At 36.4% G+C, this 22,484-nt stretch overlaps 3 protein-coding genes across 3 annotated transcripts; all 3 read left to right on the forward strand.

Annotated features, from left to right (window-relative positions):
* Positions 1-4,805: 4,805 nt before the first annotated feature.
* LOC120341429 (uncharacterized) lies at positions 4,806-7,982 on the forward strand. The gene is made up of 4 exons (XM_078120106.1): positions 4,806-5,154; positions 6,288-6,377; positions 6,566-6,792; positions 7,343-7,982. The coding sequence occupies exons 1-4, from the start codon at positions 4,875-4,877 to the stop codon at positions 7,529-7,531; spliced, it is 786 nt and encodes a 261-aa protein (XP_077976232.1). The 5' UTR covers positions 4,806-4,874; the 3' UTR covers positions 7,532-7,982.
* Positions 7,983-11,200: 3,218 nt separating this feature from the next.
* LOC144432071 (uncharacterized) lies at positions 11,201-12,910 on the forward strand. The gene is made up of 4 exons (XM_078120107.1): positions 11,201-11,505; positions 11,815-11,904; positions 12,120-12,346; positions 12,601-12,910. The coding sequence occupies exons 1-4, from the start codon at positions 11,226-11,228 to the stop codon at positions 12,787-12,789; spliced, it is 786 nt and encodes a 261-aa protein (XP_077976233.1). The 5' UTR covers positions 11,201-11,225; the 3' UTR covers positions 12,790-12,910.
* A 5,105-nt stretch (positions 12,911-18,015) lies between these two features.
* Positions 18,016-19,661, forward strand: LOC144432158 (uncharacterized). The gene is made up of 4 exons (XM_078120279.1): positions 18,016-18,332; positions 18,642-18,731; positions 18,947-19,173; positions 19,417-19,661. The coding sequence occupies exons 1-4, from the start codon at positions 18,053-18,055 to the stop codon at positions 19,603-19,605; spliced, it is 786 nt and encodes a 261-aa protein (XP_077976405.1). The 5' UTR covers positions 18,016-18,052; the 3' UTR covers positions 19,606-19,661.
* Positions 19,662-22,484: the final 2,823 nt, after the last annotated feature.

A 22,484-nucleotide genomic window follows, 5' to 3' on the forward strand; every position in this document is an offset into this window, starting at 1 on the left:
GAAGAATACCAATTACATAATTTGCGATTACATTGTAAGAATGTCCAGGATGCCACACGTATACTAAGAAACAATGTTGTTTTTCTTTGCAGACTCCAATCGTTACACTTTCCGACGGAAGTCTAGCTCTATTTATGAAATGGGCTCCTGGATATCCCTCTAAAGATCCTGCTTATACGCACATGACAATTGCTCAGCGAGCTCCATCAAGTTCTGCCAGCATTGGTATTCACAACTTCCCACCAACGTATACCCGAGATGGCGTATTATGTGAATTAAAAAGCAATCACAATGTAACAAAGTCTAATTTCAATAGTGTAGATAACCAGCTCACAACAATCAAATTTGGGTTCACACACCAGAACGCTTGTTTGGAGTCTTATTGTTTTGCACCAAATGGACCTCGCCACATCACATCAAAGTTTACATAAAAATCTTTCAAGAACCACCACTTTCACTAAGAGCATTCCAAGCACTACTTCACACACATACAATCCACAATCAAATGCAGTGAAGATGTAATGATAATGAAAAGCCATTTCCTAGACGTCTTGATATTAATTGATTCCACAGTGATCTTTGACCTGTTTTACATAAACACAATTGGAGGGATTTGATTGACAGTATAAACAAAATAGTTAAACAGTGGTTTTAAGATAGCAAAGCAATCCCTCACGAATACGAATATATTTTTCAAACCGGAAGTAACTTCCGACAAAGAAACGAGAAAATGATGAACAGGCGTTGCACAGATCAAATAGTAGGATCATTGCTTCAAAGCAACCGTCTTTTAAAAGCAGCCTTCTTCATATCAGGTTGGTGAAGAGGTATTTGGACTTGGTGATATGCTTTCGAAAGGTCGTATTTGCTGAAATATTGTAATTCATTTGCCCATTTGAATAATTGGCGATGTGTATTTTATTGTCTGATTGGTAAGGAATTTAGAATCAACGCAAGTTCGTACCTCATCGCTATCCCTCCTTGGTACAACTGCGATGGGAAATGAATAAAACAGGGTTAGAAGGAACTATATCTCCTGATTTGATAAGTTTTTCAAGTTGGTCCTGACTTTTTTGGCGTAAGTAGAGCGAAAGTGGTCTGATTTAGAATGCACTGGTTGTCGGTTGCGATCACACGGTGGGTAGTGTTATGTTTCGTGCTAACAATTGTATGTCGAGGGATTGTCAAATCTTCGAATTCTTCCAACGAATTAGCGTCGTGCTGATGTCTCTGTGAAATGAAATTGGTTGTTATTGGCCGGCCCAGATAACTTTCAACCATAAATGTAGGTATTGGACATGCGAGTCGTGGTAATGGACTACAAGATTATGCTTTGACAGAAAAGTAGCTTCTTATATTGGTTTAGAAACATGTGCTATTCGGAAATTGCAGAAATATTGCTATTGGTGGAACACAATTTACCAAGTGCATGTACCTGCCGGAATAATAATTTTAAAAATGTAAGTAAAAATTCTTGCTTTGACTTTCATTTTTATCGTGTACATTTATCGCCAAGTTTGTATCATAAATAAGATTTTAAAAGGACTTTTATCCGAGATATCAGAGAGACGTTTTGAGTAAGAACAATCATAAAACATATAGCTCACGAGACTAAGACAATCCAAAAGCATTTGGATCACGGGCGGTCTTCGGAAAAACAATTGCGTTACGATAATAAGAAATATACTTAGAATGACGGCAGTCTACGGATTTGGACGACGAGACACCTTAGCCTAGCTATGCAAATTGTAAGACACCTCCGATACATTGACGTAACAACTAATCTGTTATGACGTCATATTAGAGATTTCGAGTTTATGTATTGACATTTCGTTCATAAAATAAAGGACTTAATACGTTTAAAACTGTTCGGTTAATTTAAATCAACATACTTTGTTTTTGAGGTTAAATGGATGGAGTGTTTCAGAGATATTTAAAGAAACTCATTTATTCGGCCGTATTTCAATTTTCGCAAGATGGTTTCGTCGCCGCCGCCGCAGGTTGGTTCACGTAATGGCTTATCGGTTGCGTCTTTCTTTGTCAACCACGTTTGTGGACGCATTGCGCTACAACTTGGGAAGGCGTGTATGGGCAAGTCATCAATATTCGTGGCGTTTCGAAGGGTTTATTGAGAATAATATGCGCTTGACAAGTTTTAACATCAATTTAATACAAAAAAAAATAATACAGACATTTTAAACAAAACAGGCAAAAAAAACTTGATTTAAAACAAATATTTTAAAACAATTCTTTTTGAACAAACCTATCTGTGTGAAATATTTTAGGTTTTAAGTCCGTAGCCTACGTGACTTTTAATAGTATTCGTGGTTTTGCAAAATCGTTCCCCAAATACAAAATGACATGAATTAAGATGAATCATCGTTTTTTTTTGTTCCGCAACTTTACCGCATGGCAAGCAATCAGGCTTCATTTCACGTTTGCACAATATATATTCGATATGTTCAGAATACCGTGGAAAACTTGTATCAATTATTTAATTATACAAACTAATTGAATTTGAAACGTTGAACGCCAGTATCAGTAACTGAGAGAGAACAGTTGATGCGCGGCACATAACAGAGCCATACTAAAGACAAGCATAGACCTCCATGATGCACAAACACCAATTGTGGTTTGTTGCCTAAAAGGGGTAAAGTTATCTGCGATGATAGAAAAGGAATTTCAAGACGCTGATAAACTGAAATCATAACAATGCAGCGCGAACATGAGGCTACATAAACGAGGTAATTCATCTGTAAGTGTGCAAGGGCAGGATTCTCCCAATACAAAATGCTTTCAAGGTAGTGGTAGGAATTGTTTTGATAGCTGGATTATTATTCTGTGCCTATGCTAGATCTCCAATTACTGCTGTTTCATTCAGTGATGTACAAGAAGTTTGCCAATGTGAATGGGTACAAGTTGAAAATAGCTGCAATGTGGGATAAGAATTCCAGATGAACTGATTGAACCTGAATCCATCTCAATAGACGAACATGATCATTTAAACACTGTACTCACTGATGGATGGGTCGTTAAAATAATACATCTTAGTAGTAAACAAGATCAATCAATTTTCAACTTTAGGATTCGTTATAGACTGTACATAAGAAAGCAACCATGTAAGGGACGTCTTCTGGGTAATCAATTGCATGGTTCAATTTTTTGAATTTCATAGGCTTGTTTCAGAATAAAAGCGGTTTAAAATGTGATAAAACTGATATTTTATTAGTAGAATAGAATTCATTATAGAATCTGTAAAATAAACACAACAACGAATTATTTCGTCGATGGGAGAAGGTTCGCAATTCTGACGCCAATTGGAAGCCAATCATATTTGATATTTGTGTTTGAATTCGGTATAGGGGGTTTATCACGGTCATAGGGACACCAGCACAAATAAATATGACTACAATATCCCACGCATGTACATATCAGTGAATTGTTCAGTCACTGGACAAATATTGTCGAGCACGTAAGGAGATCCAACTTCCATGACGCGTTTCTAGCTACTGACGTTCGGACATGGTGAATCCAACCAGATGCAAGTGGTATGGTTTGTAGTTGGGTGTATGGCTGGTTGTATGGTCTCAATCGTCAGTAGTCATATTGGGCTGCCGTATTTGACAGTAGAAGACTTGTTCTATTTCCATATGTCTTCTACTTCATTCAAAATAGTGATTATTTTATCTAGAAGTGCATAAGTTTTGTTATGACAAATTTGAGAAGTGTGCGAAAGTGTGTCATGTCTGGTTATCGAAGACTTAGCTAACACCCATGGAAATCGCTAAGTAGCTCAGATGTTTTCCCCAAGTTTACAGTTTAGTGTTTTAACGTCACAGACATAAAAAAAAATGTAGGCCCAATTCAAGCAACAGTTATGAGACGTCTCCAGGAAACCAGACGTGCATTCTAATCATTTTTTGAGTTCATCAATCAACTGAACAAAACACACAAATGCATCATAACTTAACGCATGACTGCCGAAACAGAGAAAAAAATCTGAAAGAGTAAAGACCTATTAATAAATAACTCGACAGAAAACCGTTATTTGAAACTGTATTTTGTAATGTAATTGGGGTTGCAAAGTTGTCGCGTTTGTTACAAGCAATTAGAAAGTGCATCGCGAAATTGTTTGAATTGTAGTTGAATTAAATTGTGTAATGTCTAATAAAAACAATTGTGATTGCTCATAGAACATTATTACCACTATACTAAATATGTTACTTGCCTAAATGCCAGGCACTAGTTTGAGATATAAATATTCAAAGTTTTATAAATACGCACGTGAATGCAATATAAAAAAAAGCTAAATGTAAAATCTTTCGACCAAGCGTTGTTCAGTTTGTGCGAAAACTTTAGTGTTGTTTCCTTCGGAGAGAGCAGCCTTCTGTAAGCCTCGCCCTTCCACCAGTTGGTTGGCATAAAACAGTTGAACACTCTGAGTTCAGGTTGTGCGTCATCTTGGTGCGCATACTTCGGGAGGTCCGAGAGTTCTTTGGGAATCATGTTGTCGCAATTTTAAGAGTTCTTTTTTTTGCACTAAGACAGCAGGGGTTGTATGTATTAAACAGTCTCAAATAATGAGCATAAATCATATAACTTTGCGCTATATACAAAATTAAATTTATTTCATACTTTGAACGACCGATCAAATTGCTAAAAATTATAGATTATACAAAAGAGAAAAATAAGACAAGAAAGTCTTATATATTGTGTATCCATGCTGAGTGCAGTTTCTTATTTCTGAAAAAGTTGACTCCAACCCAGAAATATTATATAAAAATATTATTTTATTTGTTAGTTGTTTATTTTTTTAAATTTAATTTTACATACATAAGCTAATAGAAAATAGAATCATTAGATAGCTCTGCATCATGTTAACGTTAAAAACGCTGGGTCTGCTTTTGCTTGTTAGCTGGTCAAATGCATTTGATGATACTCCAGCTTGTACGAAAATTGAGAACTTATTTCAAACACTTTGTGCCCGATACGGAGCACATACATCAATCGGAATCGAAACATCTCAAGGTTCTCCGGGGAAGAGAGGACCAGTTGGAGAAAAAGGTGAAATAGGTCGGCCTGGACCTGTCGGGCCTCCAGCTATTGTGGATTACGAACGAATCGAAACTGAAATAGACGAGAAGATTGTGCCAGGTAAAATGATTTTTCGGTTGGCCGTAAAACTGAAAGCGTTGAAAATCGTGAAAGAGACTGTTTCTGTGATCAAATATGATGTGCTTCGAAATCCGTATTGCTTTAACTTGCTATTATTTTCGAAATTGCACTCATAATGATGTCATTTGATTTTTTACATTATACTCTCTGCAACAAATCCACTAAACCAGGGGTTCCCAAACCGCGGCCCGCGGGCCAATTACGACCCGCGTAACGATTTAAAATGGCCCGCCGGAGTTAAGTGAAATAATTTAACGGTTAAACTTTTTGAAGTAAATGGCAGCGTTCTTATTTCTTTATTAAAAAAAATCAAACTTCAGCGATTTGTCTTCCTTGCCAACAAAATATGCCAGTTCTGAAGGAATATGACATTAGGCGCCATTATGAGACGAAGCATTTTTCGAATTATGATCAGTTGATGCGCGTATTTCAAAATTCAATGCTAAATTCATAAAAAAGTCAAATAAACATGTTTAAGTTTCCCGATTTAAGAAGTTAATTTTTCAGCATCAGTCTTTCTAACAACACAATTATGAACCTTAACAAAACAAAACTTCGGTCCGGACTGCATGATAGATAATCACTTGAATGCGTTGTTGCGAATATAATGTACTGAATTGGAGCCACGTAAAGAACATCTGCCCTAATTACACCTACAAAAATATAGAATTGGTATATACAAAAACAAACAACCAAATCATGTTGGCATTTCGTTTTTTTTATACTTATATACATTGGGATGTTTTTTGTGCAACAAAACAAGCCATAAGTAGCCTCATTTATACGAAGCCGTATATTCCAGATGAGCAAGTAACTTCAATCAGTTATCATAACAAACTGCGATGCTAGGTGTAATAATATCAAGCTTGCAGTCTATTTTAGTGCTTAATTTTTAAAATTTTCTCAGCCGTGGCGTCGAGCTCTTTTTGTCGCTCACCTTTTCTGGTCCGCGAATATCCTTTAGCTTCGAAATTTGGCCCGCGGTCAATCAACTTTGGGAACCCCTGCACTAAACCCTAAAAAGTTTGACTGAATTTGTGAATTTTAGCACAATTATTTAATACGTGAAGCTGTTGACATCATCTTGTTAAAAATACTTACACCCTTTTCAGTTATCAGTCAATCATCTGTAAACAACAACGCCCTTACCTTGGTGATTGAGAAATTGGAGGAACGAAAAAAGATTTTAGAAAGCAGAGAAGGTATGCAGAAATATACAACAGCAATCCGTACAAAACCGTACAGAGCTGCGTTCATGTAGACTCCGGTCAAAAAAAAAGTCTAATCGATAATTTGTCTTTTGAATAATCTTGGTAGTAAACATCGATTCTTTCAAATAAGCTCATGCCCGCTTTTACTAGAAAATAATGTGTATTCCTAAATCATTCAGGGGCGTGTGAGATAAAGTTCGACGGTAAATGCTACTGGGCAGAGAGTCTTGATCATGGCGTGACAGGCTATGACAGATGGGAAGCCACATGTGCAGAACGGAATGGCTCACCAGCGAATATTTATTCGGAAAAACATTACAATGTCATCATGCGATACCTTCGCGCGAAAATATTTGCGAAGAGTAGTGGGATTTATCTATGGGTGGGAATGCGAACAAACCCAGCTGTAAATATATTTATATATATATTTTTTCAATTTGAATTGTAAAATATGTTTTAACAAAGTCCGCATTTGTAGCAAATTTGAACGTTTCTTGATAATCTTTACCTGACGATCGTTGGTAATTTTCCAAAGGCTTTGTGATTAAAGATTGTTGTTTTCGCTAGAAGCCTATTACTTGTATTTATTCCAAAATTTTCTATGAATCCCATGAGATCTAATATTTTATCTAACATTTCGCTATCCCATTTTTTTCCTTCACGAGAACGCGATTTTCATGCAGACAAGTTACTAAGATGCGGCAAACTACTTCGTTTTATACTTCGTGTTAATATATAATTGAACAATTCCCCCTTGTTGTTTTCATTAGAGATATATTAAACGAGCGTTTGGAGAATACTAATTTTCTAATTTGTGATCAAATTGTAAGAACGTCCAGTATGCCACACGTATACTGAAGCAAAATATTTTGTATTTTCCCTCGTCACTAATTCTATGTTATGAAACGAAAAAGAGCTTGACTTTGTTGCAGGGAACAATATTCTTTTCTTTACAGACTGGAATCGTGACACTTTCCGATGGAAGTCGAGCTCCATTTATGAAATGGTATCCTGGATATCCCTCTAAACGTTTTGATCATACGCACATGACAATTGTTCAAAGAGTTCCATCAAGTTCTGCCGAGATTGGTATCCACAATTGGCCGCCAACGTCCAGCAGAGGGGGCGTATTATGTGAATTATAGAGCAATAACAATGCTTTGGATAATTTTGACATGGAACATAATCTTCACATGGAAATACTAATATATATTTTTATCTAATTCTAGGAGGTACCTGTTTGAAATGCTATATATATATATACATGAAATATATCTAAATGGATAAAGGTAACAAAGTCTATTTTTAGCGGTGTAGAAAACCATCTCACAACAAATAATTCAGTATCACACACCAGAACGCGAATTTGGAATCCTGTTGTGTACACCGAATGAATTGATGCTTTTAATCAAGAGCGAAAGTCAAAGGTTTGAAGACGATCAGATTCCGTCTTAGTTCTGACTATGAACGATGCCAACTAGCGATCGGGAGGCGTTATCATGACGACCTTTCCGGCAGCTTCCGGGAAACCAAGATCTTTGGGTTCCGGGGGAAGTAGGGTTGCAAAGCTGAAACTTGAGCAATCTTACTATTGCAAATATTGGAGTTTAGGTCGACGAGACGTGAGTTGCGCAAGTCAACAACACGATCATGCTCTGACAAAAAATCAGCTCTGATAATAACGAGTAGACTGCTGCGTGGTTGGATAATATATAATATTTGATTTAAAACGACAGTGATAAAATAAAATGCGATAGAACTGTAAACATTTAACTTCAAGTTAGATTGAGGCAGAAGGTTAGCCTACTTGTTGAGGTGGGTGTGGTCGCAGAGTTAAAAGTAGGGTGCCCAAAATTTGAAACCATAAAGATCAGAACGTGGCGAGCGAGTCATGTGACCAACCGACGGCTGAAGCGACCCGGACCTAGCTATAAGTCTTTGTGTATTTTGCAATCTAAAAAGCGAATTCCGCACTGATTTAATCAGTGGATATACGCAAATACTGCCAGCATGCGAGCATTACAATGCCTTTGAACCTGGGTAGAATATTTGTGATTTCTGTACGTCAATAGGTTACATGACGTCCAATAGTATTTATACTCTTACAAAATCGTTGCTCAAAAACAAAATGACGTGAATTAAGATGAATCACCTTTTTTTCTGCAACTTTACTGCAAGGCGAGTATTCATGTTATGTTCAATGTTGGCTCAATATATATTCGATATGCTCGGTATACCGCGAAAAACTCGTTCCAATTTAAATATTCACTTAGTCTGCTGTGTGCTGCTATGGTGTTACGTTACCCGTGGTTACCTCACCGGTACTGGCCGGTGCCCGGAGTCTCTTTATTTGTAATGGTTTTGATTTTTGGACATTAATCTTTTCAATTATATATATATTTTTGACTTCTTCCTATTCAATCTGTATCAAAGTTAGACTTTTATCACGGGTGTCGCTGCCCGTGGTTCGCATCAAGTGTATTTTCATTTTGGTGAATTGCCTCCTACACATATTGGGCTGCAATATTTGACCGTGGGTTTGATATTTTCAATTTAGACAAGACGTGCACATCGAGTGCAAAATACATGTAAAGACTGTTCTATGTCAATATGTCTTCGCCCTAAATGAAAAATTGTGATTATCATGTCTAAAATGCATGGGTTTTGTTATGACAAATTTGAAAAGTGTGTCGAGGTGTGCGATGGCTGGTCATCGAAGCTTTGCTAACACTCATAGCAGTAGCTAAGTAGCTTAGATGTTCATCGTTGTTCGGTATTTTGTATATATAGATTTTTGAGTTGTCTCTTTGTTGCCCAAGTTTACATTTTGGTATTATAATGTCACAAACAAAAAATGTAGGCTTAACTTAAGCAAAAGTTATGAGGCCTCTCCAGGAAACCAGACGTTCATTCTGATCATTTTACGTTTTAATCAATTAACCGAACAAAACACAAATACATCATAACTTCTATATCGCTGAACGATGACAGTGTTCAATCCTGAATTGCTTTGAAAAATGTTTTTCAAATCCGCACAATATAACGAGGTAATCACATTTTTTCAACTAGGTGTTGTTTGTGTTCCAAGAATTAATACCAATACGATGTTGTTCGAATTAAAATCCAAACGCTGCATTTCCTCGGCGTCAATTACTCTCATTGTACACCTATAGATTGAAAGCATTAAAGAAACAAACGCATGACTGCCGACACGGAGGAAAATCTCCTGAACTTCTGAAACCATTATTTGAAACTGCATTTTGTAACGTAATTGAGGCTGCAAAAATTTTCGCGTTTTTCATTCGTTATAGGCAATGAGGAGGTGCATCACGAAATTGTTCCAGTCAATTTCGAAACTTTACTTTTAAAGTTGAGTTGAATTGTGTAATTGCGAATAATGAACAACTGTGATTGCTCATAGAATAATAATACCACTATACTGTACTCAATATGCTGTTTTTTCAATGTCGGGCACTACTAGTTTAGGATATAAATAATCAAAGTGCAAAGGTTCATGAGTTCAGATGTCCGTGGGTGCAAATGTCTATGGGTGCAAATGTTTATGGGTGCAATCTGTATGTGGGTGCAATTGTTCATGGGTTCAAATGTCCGTGGGTGCAAAAGTATGCAGGTGCAATTGACCTGGGTGCAAATGTACGTGGGTTCAAAGATAATGGAACTGCAATTAAAATATCGTTTAAGAAAAATACGAAAAATTGTGATTATTATGTCCCAAAATGCGCAAGTTTTGTTATGACAAACTTGAAAATTGTGTGGAGGTGTGCCATGTCTCATAGCAATCGCTAAGTAGCTCAGATATTTTATCGTTGTTCTGTATTTTTATGTATATATAAAAAAAATGTAGGCCTAATCCAAGCAAATGTTATGAGATCTTTCCAGGAAACCAGACATGCATTCTGATCATTTTTTTTGTGTCCATCAATCAACCAAACAAAACACACAAAGACTTCATAACTTGTATATCGTTGAACACGGACATTGTTCAGTCTTTAAATTCTTCGAAAAAAATCTTTCAAATTTGCATATTATAACCAAGTAATGGCATTTTGCCAACTAGGTGTTGTTTGTGTTCTATGAATTGATGCCAATACGATCTGTTGTTCGAATTAAAAATCTCCAAACGCGGCGTTTCCTCGGCGTCAATTACTCTCATTGTACACCTATATATTGAAAACATTGAAGAAACAAACGAATGACTGCAGCCACGGAGCGAAATCTGCTGAACTTGATAAAATCTGAAAGCGCAAGGACCTATTAATACCTCGACGGGACACTGCATTTTGTAATGTAATTGAGGCTACAAAAATTTTCGCGTTTTTCAATCGTTACAGGCAATGAGAAGGTGCATCGCGAAATTGATTTAGTCAATTTTGAAACTTTATTTTTGAAGTTGAGTCAAGTTGTATAATGTCGAATAATGAGCAATTGTGATAAAAGAGTTCTTTGGGATGTCGTCGGAATTTTATTATTATTATTATTATTTTCGCACCGAAAAAGGATGGGATTGTATGTATTGAACAGTTTTAAATAAAGAGAATGAATCATCTAACTTTCCGCTATATATATTAAATAAGATGTCGCCGAATAGTCAACTTTTTTCTATTATACCACTGAGCACATTGCTGAAAATTTTAAATTGGAAAAAAAAACAGAAAAAGTTTTATATATTGGATATTCAGGCTGAGTTCAGTTCTGTGTTTCTGGAAAAGCTGATTTCAACTACAGCAATATTGGATAAAACTTCATTTTATTATTTTTTTAAAATAGTTTCATATGCATAAACCTATTTAAAATAGAATCATTAGATAATTCTGCATCATGTTAACGATAAAAACGCTGGGTCTGCTTTTACTTGTTAGCTGGTCAAATGCATTTGATGATACTCCAGCTTGTACGCAAATTGAAAATTTATTTCAAACACTCTGTGCCCGAGACGGGACACATAAATCAATCAGAATCGAAACATCTCAAGGGTCTCCTGGGAAGAGCGGACCAGTTGGGGAAAAAGGGGAAATAGGCCGGCCGGGACCCGTCGGGCCTCCAGCTATTGTGGATTATGAACGCATCGAAACTGAAATAGAAGAGAAGGTTGCGCCAGGTAAGATAATTTTTCAGCTGGCGGTACAATTGAAAACATTAAAAATCATGAAAGACGCTGTTCTTATTCCTATGGTCGAATATGAAAAGGCTCGACTCTTCTTCAAAAATCCTTTTTGCTTAACTTGTTAATATTTTCAAAACTGAACTCATAATAATGCCGTTTGATTTTAGACATTAAACACATCTGCAACAAAACCACTTTATAAAATAATTTAGCACAATTATATAACACCTGGAGTTTTTTTTATTTTCTTATTTGTAAGCTGTTGACTTCATCTTGTTCAAAAATACATACACCCTTTTTCAGTTATCAGTCAATCAGCTGCAAACAACAACGCCCTCACCTTGGTGATTGAGAAATTGGAGGAACGAATAAAAATTTTAGAAAGCAGAGAAGGTATGCAGAAAAATACAACAGCAATCTTTAAAACAGTACAGAGCTGCGTCTATGTAGACCTCGGTCAATAAAAATAGTCCAATCAAAAATTCGTCTTCTGAATAATCTTGGTAGTAAATTCTTTCACATAAGTTCACGCCCGCTTTTACCTCGCCGAGAGTATATAATTCAACTTGACAGAAAAATTACTACATGTATTTTCCTATATTATTTAGGTGCGTGTGAGATAAAGTTCGACGGTAAATGCTACTGGGTAGAGACTCTTGATCATGCTGTTACAGGCTATGACAGATGGGAAGCCACATGTGCAGAACGGAATGGCTCACCAGCAAACATTTATTCGAAGAAACATTACAATGTTATTATGCGATACCTTCGAGCGAAAATACTGACAAAGAGGGGAGTGATCGCCCTATGGGTTGGAATGCGAACAAACCCAGCTGTAAATATATTTCTCTTTTCCTTTCAGTTCGGGTTGTTGAAAATGTTTTAACAAAGTATATACATATTACATATATTAAGTGAGCGTTTGGATAATACCAATTTTATAATTTGTGATCGCATATTAAGAATGTCAAAATGCCACACGTACATGTACTAAAGCAAAATCTTTTACATTTTCCTTCGTCACTAATTCTATGTTTTAAAACGAAAAAATGCTTGGCGTTGTTGCAGGAAACAATTTTTTTTTCACAGACTGGAATCGTGACACTTTCCGATGGAAGTCGAGCTCCATTTATGAAATGGTGTCCTGGATTTCCCTCTAAACTTTCTGATTATACGCACATGACAATTGTTCAAAGAGTTCCATCAAGTTCTGCCAACATTGGTATCCATAACTGGCCACCAACGCACGCCAGAGAAGGCGTATTATGTGAATTATAGAGCAATAACAATGCTTCAGACAATTTTCTTGACACGGAAATACATTGTATTTTTTATCTAACTCCAGGAGGCATTTTTCTTGAAGCTCATGCTTCAACAATCTCTTTGAAATGTTATATGAAATAAATCCATGTGTATAAAAGTAACAAAGTCTCTTTTTACCGGTGTAGAAAACCAGCTCACAACAAATAATTCAGTATCACACACCAGAACGCGAGTTTAGAATCTTATTGTGTACACCGAATGAATTGACGCTTTTAAGCAATCTTAATATTAGAAATATCACAAACGGACCTTGCCAAATCACTTCAAAGACTAAATAGAAATCTTCTGAAAACCACCTCTCTCACCAAGAGCATCCCAAGCACTACCTCACTACGATTTTGCTTATTTTTGTTCTATCACGAGTTCGGGAACTGTCGGTGTTAGCCAAGTGAATATACCCCATGTCCATAGGATTCAGTCCCTTTACACAACTTGATGTAAAGTAGGCAAACAAAATTAGTTACCTCCATATCTGGACACATACTAATGGAGCGCCGTTTAAACAATCCCTCAGTGCAGATGAAAGTAGCCTTCCTCATGTCAGGCTGGCAAAGAGGTATTTGGTGATATGCTTTCGAAAGTTCGCATTTGCTAAAATATTGTAATTCATTTGCGCACGTGCGTAATTTGCCATCTGTTTTTATTGTCTGATTGTTGAGGGATCTATAATTAACGCAAGTACAGACCTCATCGTTATTCTTCTTTGATACAACTGTAATGGCAGATGAATAAGGGTAGTTAGAAGGAACTATGTCTCCTGACTAATTTTTTTTAGTTGGTCCCGGAAATTTTGACGCAAGTTGGGTGAAAGTGGTCTTGCTTTAGAATGAACTGGTTGCCTGGCCGCAATAATACGGCGGGTTATGTTTTGTCCTAACAGTTGCATGTCGAAGGATTGTCAAATCTTCGAATTCTTCCAACAAATTGGCGTAGTGCTGATGCCTTGGTGAAGTTGGTTTCTATTCATCTGCCAGAGAACTTTCTACCATATATCTAGGTATTGTAGTTTGGGTCAGCAAGTGCGTAAGTCAACCACAAAATCATGCTTTGACAAAAAAATCAGCCTCTAATATTGGTTGAGAAACACGTACTATTAGGAAATTGCAGAAATGTTTGATATTTATCTGATGCAAAAGTCATAGCTGGCTGGCCCTACCATGGTATTGGCGTACCGTTTGCCGCACACAACTTATGGCCTGGTCGAAGCCGCTTGTGGCGTTTCTATTGTGGGGGAATTTGTTAATCCAGTATCAACTAGAAATCTTCGGCCGTTTTTTCAATGACATAATATAGAGAAGGTTTGTGTTCAAAAAATTGGAATAAAAATTATGAAGTGAATTGAACCATTTAGTACTGAAGTTAAATCTGTGGAATGCATCATGAACAATAAGAAACCGCGATCGAACCAGATCATTAATATATATTAAAAAAGCTGGAGGGCTTCATTGTATGTGCCAAGTCTGGCGATTGTCCGTCGCTATTATTATCAATTAGTACTAAATCCGTCTCTCGCACTTTCGAGTTGAATTACGTTGCATATAATAATAAAATGTAAATAAAAACATTTGGCTAAAATGCATGCAATAAAATGGTCGATAAAGGGGTCTTTTAAAATTTATCGCAAAAGTCTAAAACCACTTGAATCAGTCAGTTTTGGGAATAGAATCTTTAAAAATCTTGATTTCAGGTTTCATCGATTTTTGCAGTTGAGGCTTGAAGTTAATCTTGATAGGCACGTCGGGATGTCACCAACTTTCTGTAGGGTACGCAGTTATTTTCCTATTGACTCCTCGCGAGCCTAGACTGGCTTTTTTTTAATTGTTCGCTTCAAAGTCTCTGACAATAACAAGTAGACTGCTTGGTTGTATAATATAGTATTTAATTCTAAACGGCAATGATAAAATAAAAAAGGTGCCAAAAACAGCAAAAGACTTAACTTCAAGTTAGATTGAGGCAGAAGGTTGCTTGTTGCGGTTGATGTGGGTGTGGTCGCAGAGTTAAAAGTAGAGTGCCCAAAATTCGAAAACTCAAAGGTCAGAACGTGGCGAACGAGTTATGCGACCAATCAACAGCTAAAGCGACCCTGACCTAGGTGTCGCTATAAGTCTTTTGTGTATTTTGCAACCGAAAAAGCGGATTCCGCACTTCTGATTTAATCAGTCGATATGCGCATATACTGCAAACGTGCAAGCATTACGATGTCTTTGAACCTGAGTGAAATGTTTGGGATTGCTTTACGTCCGTAGGTTACATGACGTCCAATAGTGTTCTTACTTTTGCAATATCGTTGCTTAAAAACAAAATGTCGTGAATTAAGATGAATCACCATTATTTCTGCAACTTTACCGCAAGGCGAGTCTATTCATGTTAATATTTCATGTTCGCTCAATATATATTCGATATGCTCTGTATACCGCGAAAAATTCGTTCCAACTTAAAATCTTCACTCAGTCTGCTGTGTGCTGCCATGCTGTTACGTTACCCGTTGGTTACCTCACCGGTCCTTGTCGGTGTCCGGATTCTATTTTTTGTAACGGATTTGTTTTTCGGACATTAATGTTTTTAATTATATATATTGTTTGACTTCTTTCTATTCAATCTGTATCAAAGTTAAACTTTTATCGCGGGTGTCGCTTTGCGATGTTCCCATCAAGTGTATTTTCAGTTTGGTGAATTGTCTCCTGGGCATATTGGGCTGCAATATTTGACCGTAAATTCGATATTTTCAATTTAGACAAGACGTGCACGCCGAGTGCAATATACATGTAAAGACTTGTTCTATGTCAATATGTCTTCGCCCTGAATAAAAAAAAAAAATGATGATTATCGTGTCTAAAAATGCATTAGTTTTGTTATGACGAATTTGAAAATTGTATGGAGGTGTGCCATGTCTGGTCATCGAAGCCCTGCTAACACTCAAAGAAATCGCTAAGTAGCTTAGATGTTCATCGTTGTTCGGTATTTTGTATATACAGATTTTTGAGTTGTCTCTTTTTTGCCCAAGTTTACAGTTTGGTATTATAATGTCACAGACAAAAAATGTAGGCTTAACTTAATCAAAAGTTATGAGACCTCTCCAGGAAACCAGACGTTCATTTTGATCAATTTACGTGTTAATCAATCAACCGAACCAAAACACAAATACATCATAACTTCTATATCGCTGAACGATGACATTGTTCAATCCTGAATTGCTTTGAAAAATGTTTTTCAAATCCGCATAATATAACGAAGTAATCACATTTTGTCATATAGGTGTTGTTTGTGTTCCAAGAATTAATACCAATACGATGTTGTTCGAATTAAAAATCTCCAAACGCTGCATTTCCTCGGCGCCAATTACTCTCATTGTACACCTATAGATTGAAAGCATTAAAGAAACAAACGCATGACTGCCGACACGGAGGAAAATCTGCTGAACTTCTGAAACCATTATTTGAAACTGCATTTTGTGACGTAATTGAGGCTGCAACAATTTTCGCGTTTTTCATTCGTTATAGGCAATGAGAGGGTGCATCACGAAATTGTTTTAGTCAATTTCGAAACTTTACTTTTAAAGTTGAGTTAAATTGTGTAATTGCGAATAATGAACATCTGTGATTGCTCATAGAATAATAATACCACTATACTGTACTCAATATGCTGTTTTTTCAATGTCGGGCACTACTAGTTTGGGATATAAATAATCAAAGTGCAAATGTTCATGAGTTCAGATGTCCGTGGGTGCAAATGTTTATGAGTGCAATCTGTATGTGGGTGCAATTGTTCATGGGTTCAAATGTCCGTGGGTGCAAAAGTATGCAGGTGCAATTGCCCTGAGTGCAAATGTACGTGGGTTCAAAGATAATGGAACTGCAATTAAAATATCGTTTAAGAATACGAAAAATTGTGAATATTATGTCTCAAAATGCGTAAGTTTTGTTATGACAAACTTGAAAATTGTGTGGAGGTGTGCCATGTCTCATAGCAATCGCTAAGTAGCTCAGATGTTTTATCGTTGTTCTTTATTTTTATGTATATATAAAAAAAAATGTAGGCCTAACTCAAGCAAATGTTATGAGACCTCTCCAGGAAACCAGAAATGCATTCTGATCATTTTTTTGTGTTCATCAATCAACCAAACAAAACACACAAAGACTTCATAAATTGTATATCGTTGAATAACGACATTGTTCAGTCTTTAAATTCTTTGAAAAAAATCTTTCAAATTCGCATATTATAACGAAGTAATGGCATTTTGCCAACTAGGTGTTGTTTGTGTTCTAGGAATTGATACCAATACGATCTGTTGTTCGAATTGAAAATCTCCAAACGCGGCGTTTCCTCGGCGTCAATTACTCTCATTGTACACCTATATATTAAAAACATTGAAGAAACAAACGCATGACTGCAGCCACGGAGCGAAATCTGCTGAACTTGATAAAATCTGAAAGCGCAAGGACCTATTAATACCTAGACAGGAAACTGCATTTTGTAATGTAATTGAGGCTGCAAAAATTTTCGCGTTTTTCAATCGTTACAGGCAATGAGAAGGTGCATCGCGAAATTGATTTAGTCAATTTTGAAACTTTATTTTTAAAGTTTAGTCAAGTTGTATAATGTCGAATAATGAACAATTGTGATTGCTCATAGAATACTAATACCGCTATACCCGATATATTATTTGCCTAAATGTCGGGCACTAGTTTGGGATATGATTAATCAAAGTTTCATAAATACGCACTGAGTGAAATGTAAAAACTCCTAATGCAAAATCTTTGGACCAAGCGTTGTTTTTTAGAACCCGATGCTGACTGGAACTCACGCTGATAAAAGAGTTCTTTGGGGTGTCTTCGGAATTTTATGAGTTATTATTTTCGCACCGAAAAAGGATGGGATTGTATGTATTGAACAGTTTCAAATAAAGAGAATAAATCATTCAACTTTTCGATATATATATTAAATAAGATGTCGCCGAATAGTCAAATTTTTTCTATATATATATTGTCATATATATAAATATATATACCACTGAACACATTGCTGAAAATTTTAAATTAGAAAAAAAACAGAAAAAGTTTTATATATTGGGTATTCATGCTGAGTTCGGTTTTGTGTTTCTGAAAAAGCTGATTTCAACTACAGCAATATTGGATAAAACTTCATTTTATTATTTTTTTTAAAATAATTTCATATGCATAAGCTTATTGAAAATAGAATCATTAGATAAATCTGCATCATGTTAACGATAAAAACGCTGGGTCTGCTTTTACTCGTTAGCTGGTCAAATGCATTCGATGATACTCCAGCTTGTACGCAAATTGAAAATTTATTTCAAACACTCTGTGCCCGAGACGGGACACATACATCAATCAGAATCGAAACATCTCAAGGGTCTCCTGGGAAGAGAGGACCAGTTGGAGAAAAAGGGGAAATAGGCCGGCCGGGGCCCGCCGGGCCTCCAGCTATTGTGGATTATGAACGCATCGAAACTGAAATAGAAGAAAAGGTTGCGCCAGGTAAGATGATTTTTCAACTGGCGGTACAATTGAAAACATTAAAAATCATGAAAGACGCTGTTCTTATTCCTATGGTCGAATATGAAAAGGCTCGACTCTTCTTCAAAAATCCTTTTTGCTCAACTTGTTAATATTTTCAAAACTGAACTCATAATAATGCCGTTTGATTTTTGACATTAAACACATCTGCAACAGATCCACTTTTTAAAATAATTTAGCACAATTATATAACACCTGGAGTTTTTTTGATTTTCTTCTTTGTAAGCTGTTGACTTCCTCTTGTTCAAAAATACATACACCCTTTTTCAGTTAGCAGTCAATCAGCTGCAAACAACAACGCCCTCACCTTGGTGATTGAGAAATTGGAGGAACGAATAAAAATTTTAGAAAGCAGAGAAGGTATGCAGAAATATACAACAGCAATCTTTAAAACAGTACAGAGCTGCGTCTATGTAGACCTCGGTCAATAAAAATAGTCCAATCGAAAATTCGTCTTCTGAATAATCTTGGTAGTAAATTCTTTCACATAATTTCACGTCCGATTTTACCTCGCCGAGAGTATATAATTCAACTTAACAGAAAAATTACTACATGTATTTTCCTATATTATTTAGGTGCGTGTGAGATAAAGTTCGACGGTAAATGCTACTGGGTAGAGACTCTTGATCATTCTGTGACAGACTATGACAGATGGGAAGCCACATGTGCAGAACGGAATGGATCACCAGCAAACATTTATTCGAAGAAACATTACAATGTTATTATGCGATACCTTCGAGCGAAAATACTGACAAAGAGGGGAGTGATCGCCATATGGGTGGGAATGCGAACAAACCCAGCTGTGAATATATTTCTCTTTTCTTTTCAGTTCGGGTTGTTGAAAATGTTTTAACAAAGTATATACATATATTAAGTGAGCGTTTGGATAATACCAATTTTATAATTTGTGATCGCATGGTAAGAATGTCAAAATGACACACGTATACTAAAGCAAAATCTTTTACATTTTCCCTCGTCACTAATTCTATGTTATAAAACGAAAAAATGCTTGGCTTTGTTGCAGGAAACAATTTTTTTTTCACAGACTGGAATCGTGACACTTTCCGATGGAAGTCGAGCTCCATTTATGAAATGGTATCCTGGATTTCCCTCTAAACGTTCTGATCATACGCACATGACAATTGTTCAAAGAGTTCCATCAAGTTCTGCCAGCATTGGTATCCATAACTGGCCACCAACGCACACCAGAGAAGGCGTATTATGTGAATTATAGAGCAATAACAATGCTTCAGACAATTTTCTTGACACGAAAATACATTTTTTATCTAACTCTAGGAGGCATTTTTCTTGAAGCTCATGCTTCAACAATCTCTTTGAAATGTTATATGAAATAAAACCATGTGTATAAAGGTGACAAAGTCTATTTTTAACGGTGTAGAAAACCAGCTCACAACAAATAATTCAGTATCACACACCAGAACGCGAGTTTAGAATCTTATTGTGTACACCGAATGAATTGACGCTTCTAAGCAATCTGGAAATATCACAAACGGACCTTGCCAAATCACTTCAAAGGCTAAATAGAAATCTTCTGAGAACCACCTCTCTCACCAAGAGCATCCCAAGCACTACCTCACAAGCATAAATTCTACAAAGAAAAAGAGTGAAGATGGAATGAAAAAGCCATGTCTTAGACGTCTTGATTTTATTTGATACCACAGTGATCTTTGACCTGTTCTACATAATCAGACTTGGAGGGAATTGATTAACAGTGTAAACAAAATGGGTAAACATTAGTTTTAAGATAGCATAGCATCCCTGACAAAACGATAGCAGTAGCGAGCTAGATTTAAGATGGATCTAAGCTTTTTTGAAGTATTTGGAGAAGGGAACTTGTTGATTGCTTCAACCTTTGAACCTAAAAAATCTAGCTTTTATTTACCGAACTCGCATTTATTCGAAAAAGTCCGTATTTTTGAAAGCTCAAGTAAAATTGTCTCATTGCTTGGCGATGTTGTCAGTTCCGATTGCATTCAATATATAGTTTATGAATACGAATATATTTTTCAAACCGGAAGTTACTTTCGACAGAAAACGAGAAAATGATGAACAGACGAAATTGTAGGATTAATGGTTCAAACGGTACTCCCGTAGTATGTGTAACAGGTTGGGGTTGGGCCATAATTTTATTCCGATTTTACTTATTTTTGTTCTATCACGAGTTCGGGGACTGTCGGTGTTAGCCAAGTGAATATACCCCATGTTCATAGGCTTCAGTCCCTTCCCACAACTTGATGTAAATTAGGCCAACAAAATTAGTTACCTCCATATCTGTATACATACTAATGGAGCGCCGTTCAAACAATCCTCCAGTGCAGATGAAAGTAGCCTTCTTTATATCAGGTTGGCGAAGAGGTATTTTGTAATTCATTTGTATAATTGTAATTCATTTGCGCATGTGCGTAATTTGCCATCTATTTTTATTGTCTGATTGTTGAGGGATCTATAATTAACGCAAGTACAGACCTCATTGTTATTCTTCTTTGATACAACTGCACTGGCAGATGAATAAGGGTAGTAAGAAGGAACTATGTCTCCTGACTTGATAATTTTTTTTAGTTGGTCCCGGAAATTTTGACGCAAGTGGGGTGAAAGTGGTCTTGCTTTAGAATGAACTGGTTGCCCGGTCGCAATAATACGGCTGGTTATGTTTTGTCCTAACAGTTGCATGCCGAAGGATTGTCAAATCTTCGAATTCTTCCAACAAATTGGCGTAGTGCTGATGCCTTGGTGAAGTTGGTTTCTATTCATCTGCCAGAGAACTTTCTACCATATATGTAGGTATTGTAGTTTGGGTCAGCGAGTGCGCAAGTCAACCACAAGATCATGCTTTGACAAAAAAATCAGCCTCTAATATTGGTTGAGAAACACGTAATATTAGGAAATTGCAGAAATGTTTGATATTTATCTGATGCAAAAGTCATAGCTAGTTGGCCCTACCATGGTATTGGCGTACCGTTTGCCTCACACAACTCATGGCCTGGTCGAGCCGCTTGTGGCGTTTCTATTGTGGGGGAATCTGTTAATCCAGTATCAACTAAAAATCTTCGGTCGTTTTTTCATTGACATAATATAGAGAAGGTTTGTGTTCAAAAAATTGGAATAAAAATTATGAAGTGAATTGAACCATTTAGTACTGAAGTTAAATCTGTGAAACGCATCATGAACAATAAGAACAATAAGTCTGGTGATTGTCCGTCGCTATTATTATCAATTAGTACTAAATCAGTCACTCGCACTTTCGAGTTGAAATACGCTGCATATAATGATAAAACGTAAATAAAAACATTTGGCTAAAATGCATGCAATAAAATGGTCGATAAAGGGGTCTTTTAAAATTATATCGCAAAGGTCTAAAACCACTCGAATCAGTCAGTTTTGGGAATAGAATCTTTAAAAATCTTGATTTCAGGTTTCTTCGATTCTTGCAGTTGAGGCTTGAAGTTAATCTTGATAGGCACGTCGGGATGTCACCAACTTTCTGTAGGGTTGCGTACCCTTATTTTCCTATTAACTCCTTGCGTGCCTAGACTGGCTTTTTTTTTTAATTGTTCGCTTCAAAGTCTCTGACAATAACAAGTAGACTGCTTGGTTGTATAGTATTTAATTGAAAACGGCAATGATAAAATAAAAAAAGAGCCATAAAACAGCAAAAGACTTAACTTCAAGTTAGATTGAGGCAGAAGGTTGCTTGTTGCGGTTGATGTGGTCGCAGAGTTAAAAGTAGAGTGCGACGAGTTATGCGACCAATCAACAGCTAAAGCGACCCTGACGCTATAAGTCTTTTGTGTATTTTGCATTCGTTCCAACTTAAAATCTTCACTCAGTCTGCTGTGTGCTGCCATGCTGTTACGTTACCCGTTGGTTACCTCACCGGTCCTTGTCGGTGTCCGGATTCTATTTTTTGTAACGGATTTGTTTTTGGGACATTAATGTTTTTAATTATATATATTGTTTGACTTCTTTCTATTCAATCTGTATCAAAGTTAGACTTTTATCACGGGTGTCGCTTCGCGATGTTCCCATCAAGTGTATTTTCAGTTTGGTGAGTTGCCTCATGGGCATATTGGGCTGCAATATTTGACCGTAAGT

Source organism: Styela clava, chromosome 14 (assembly GCF_964204865.1).
Source record: "Styela clava chromosome 14, kaStyClav1.hap1.2, whole genome shotgun sequence".
In the NCBI taxonomy this organism is placed as follows: domain Eukaryota; kingdom Metazoa; phylum Chordata; class Ascidiacea; order Stolidobranchia; family Styelidae; genus Styela; species Styela clava.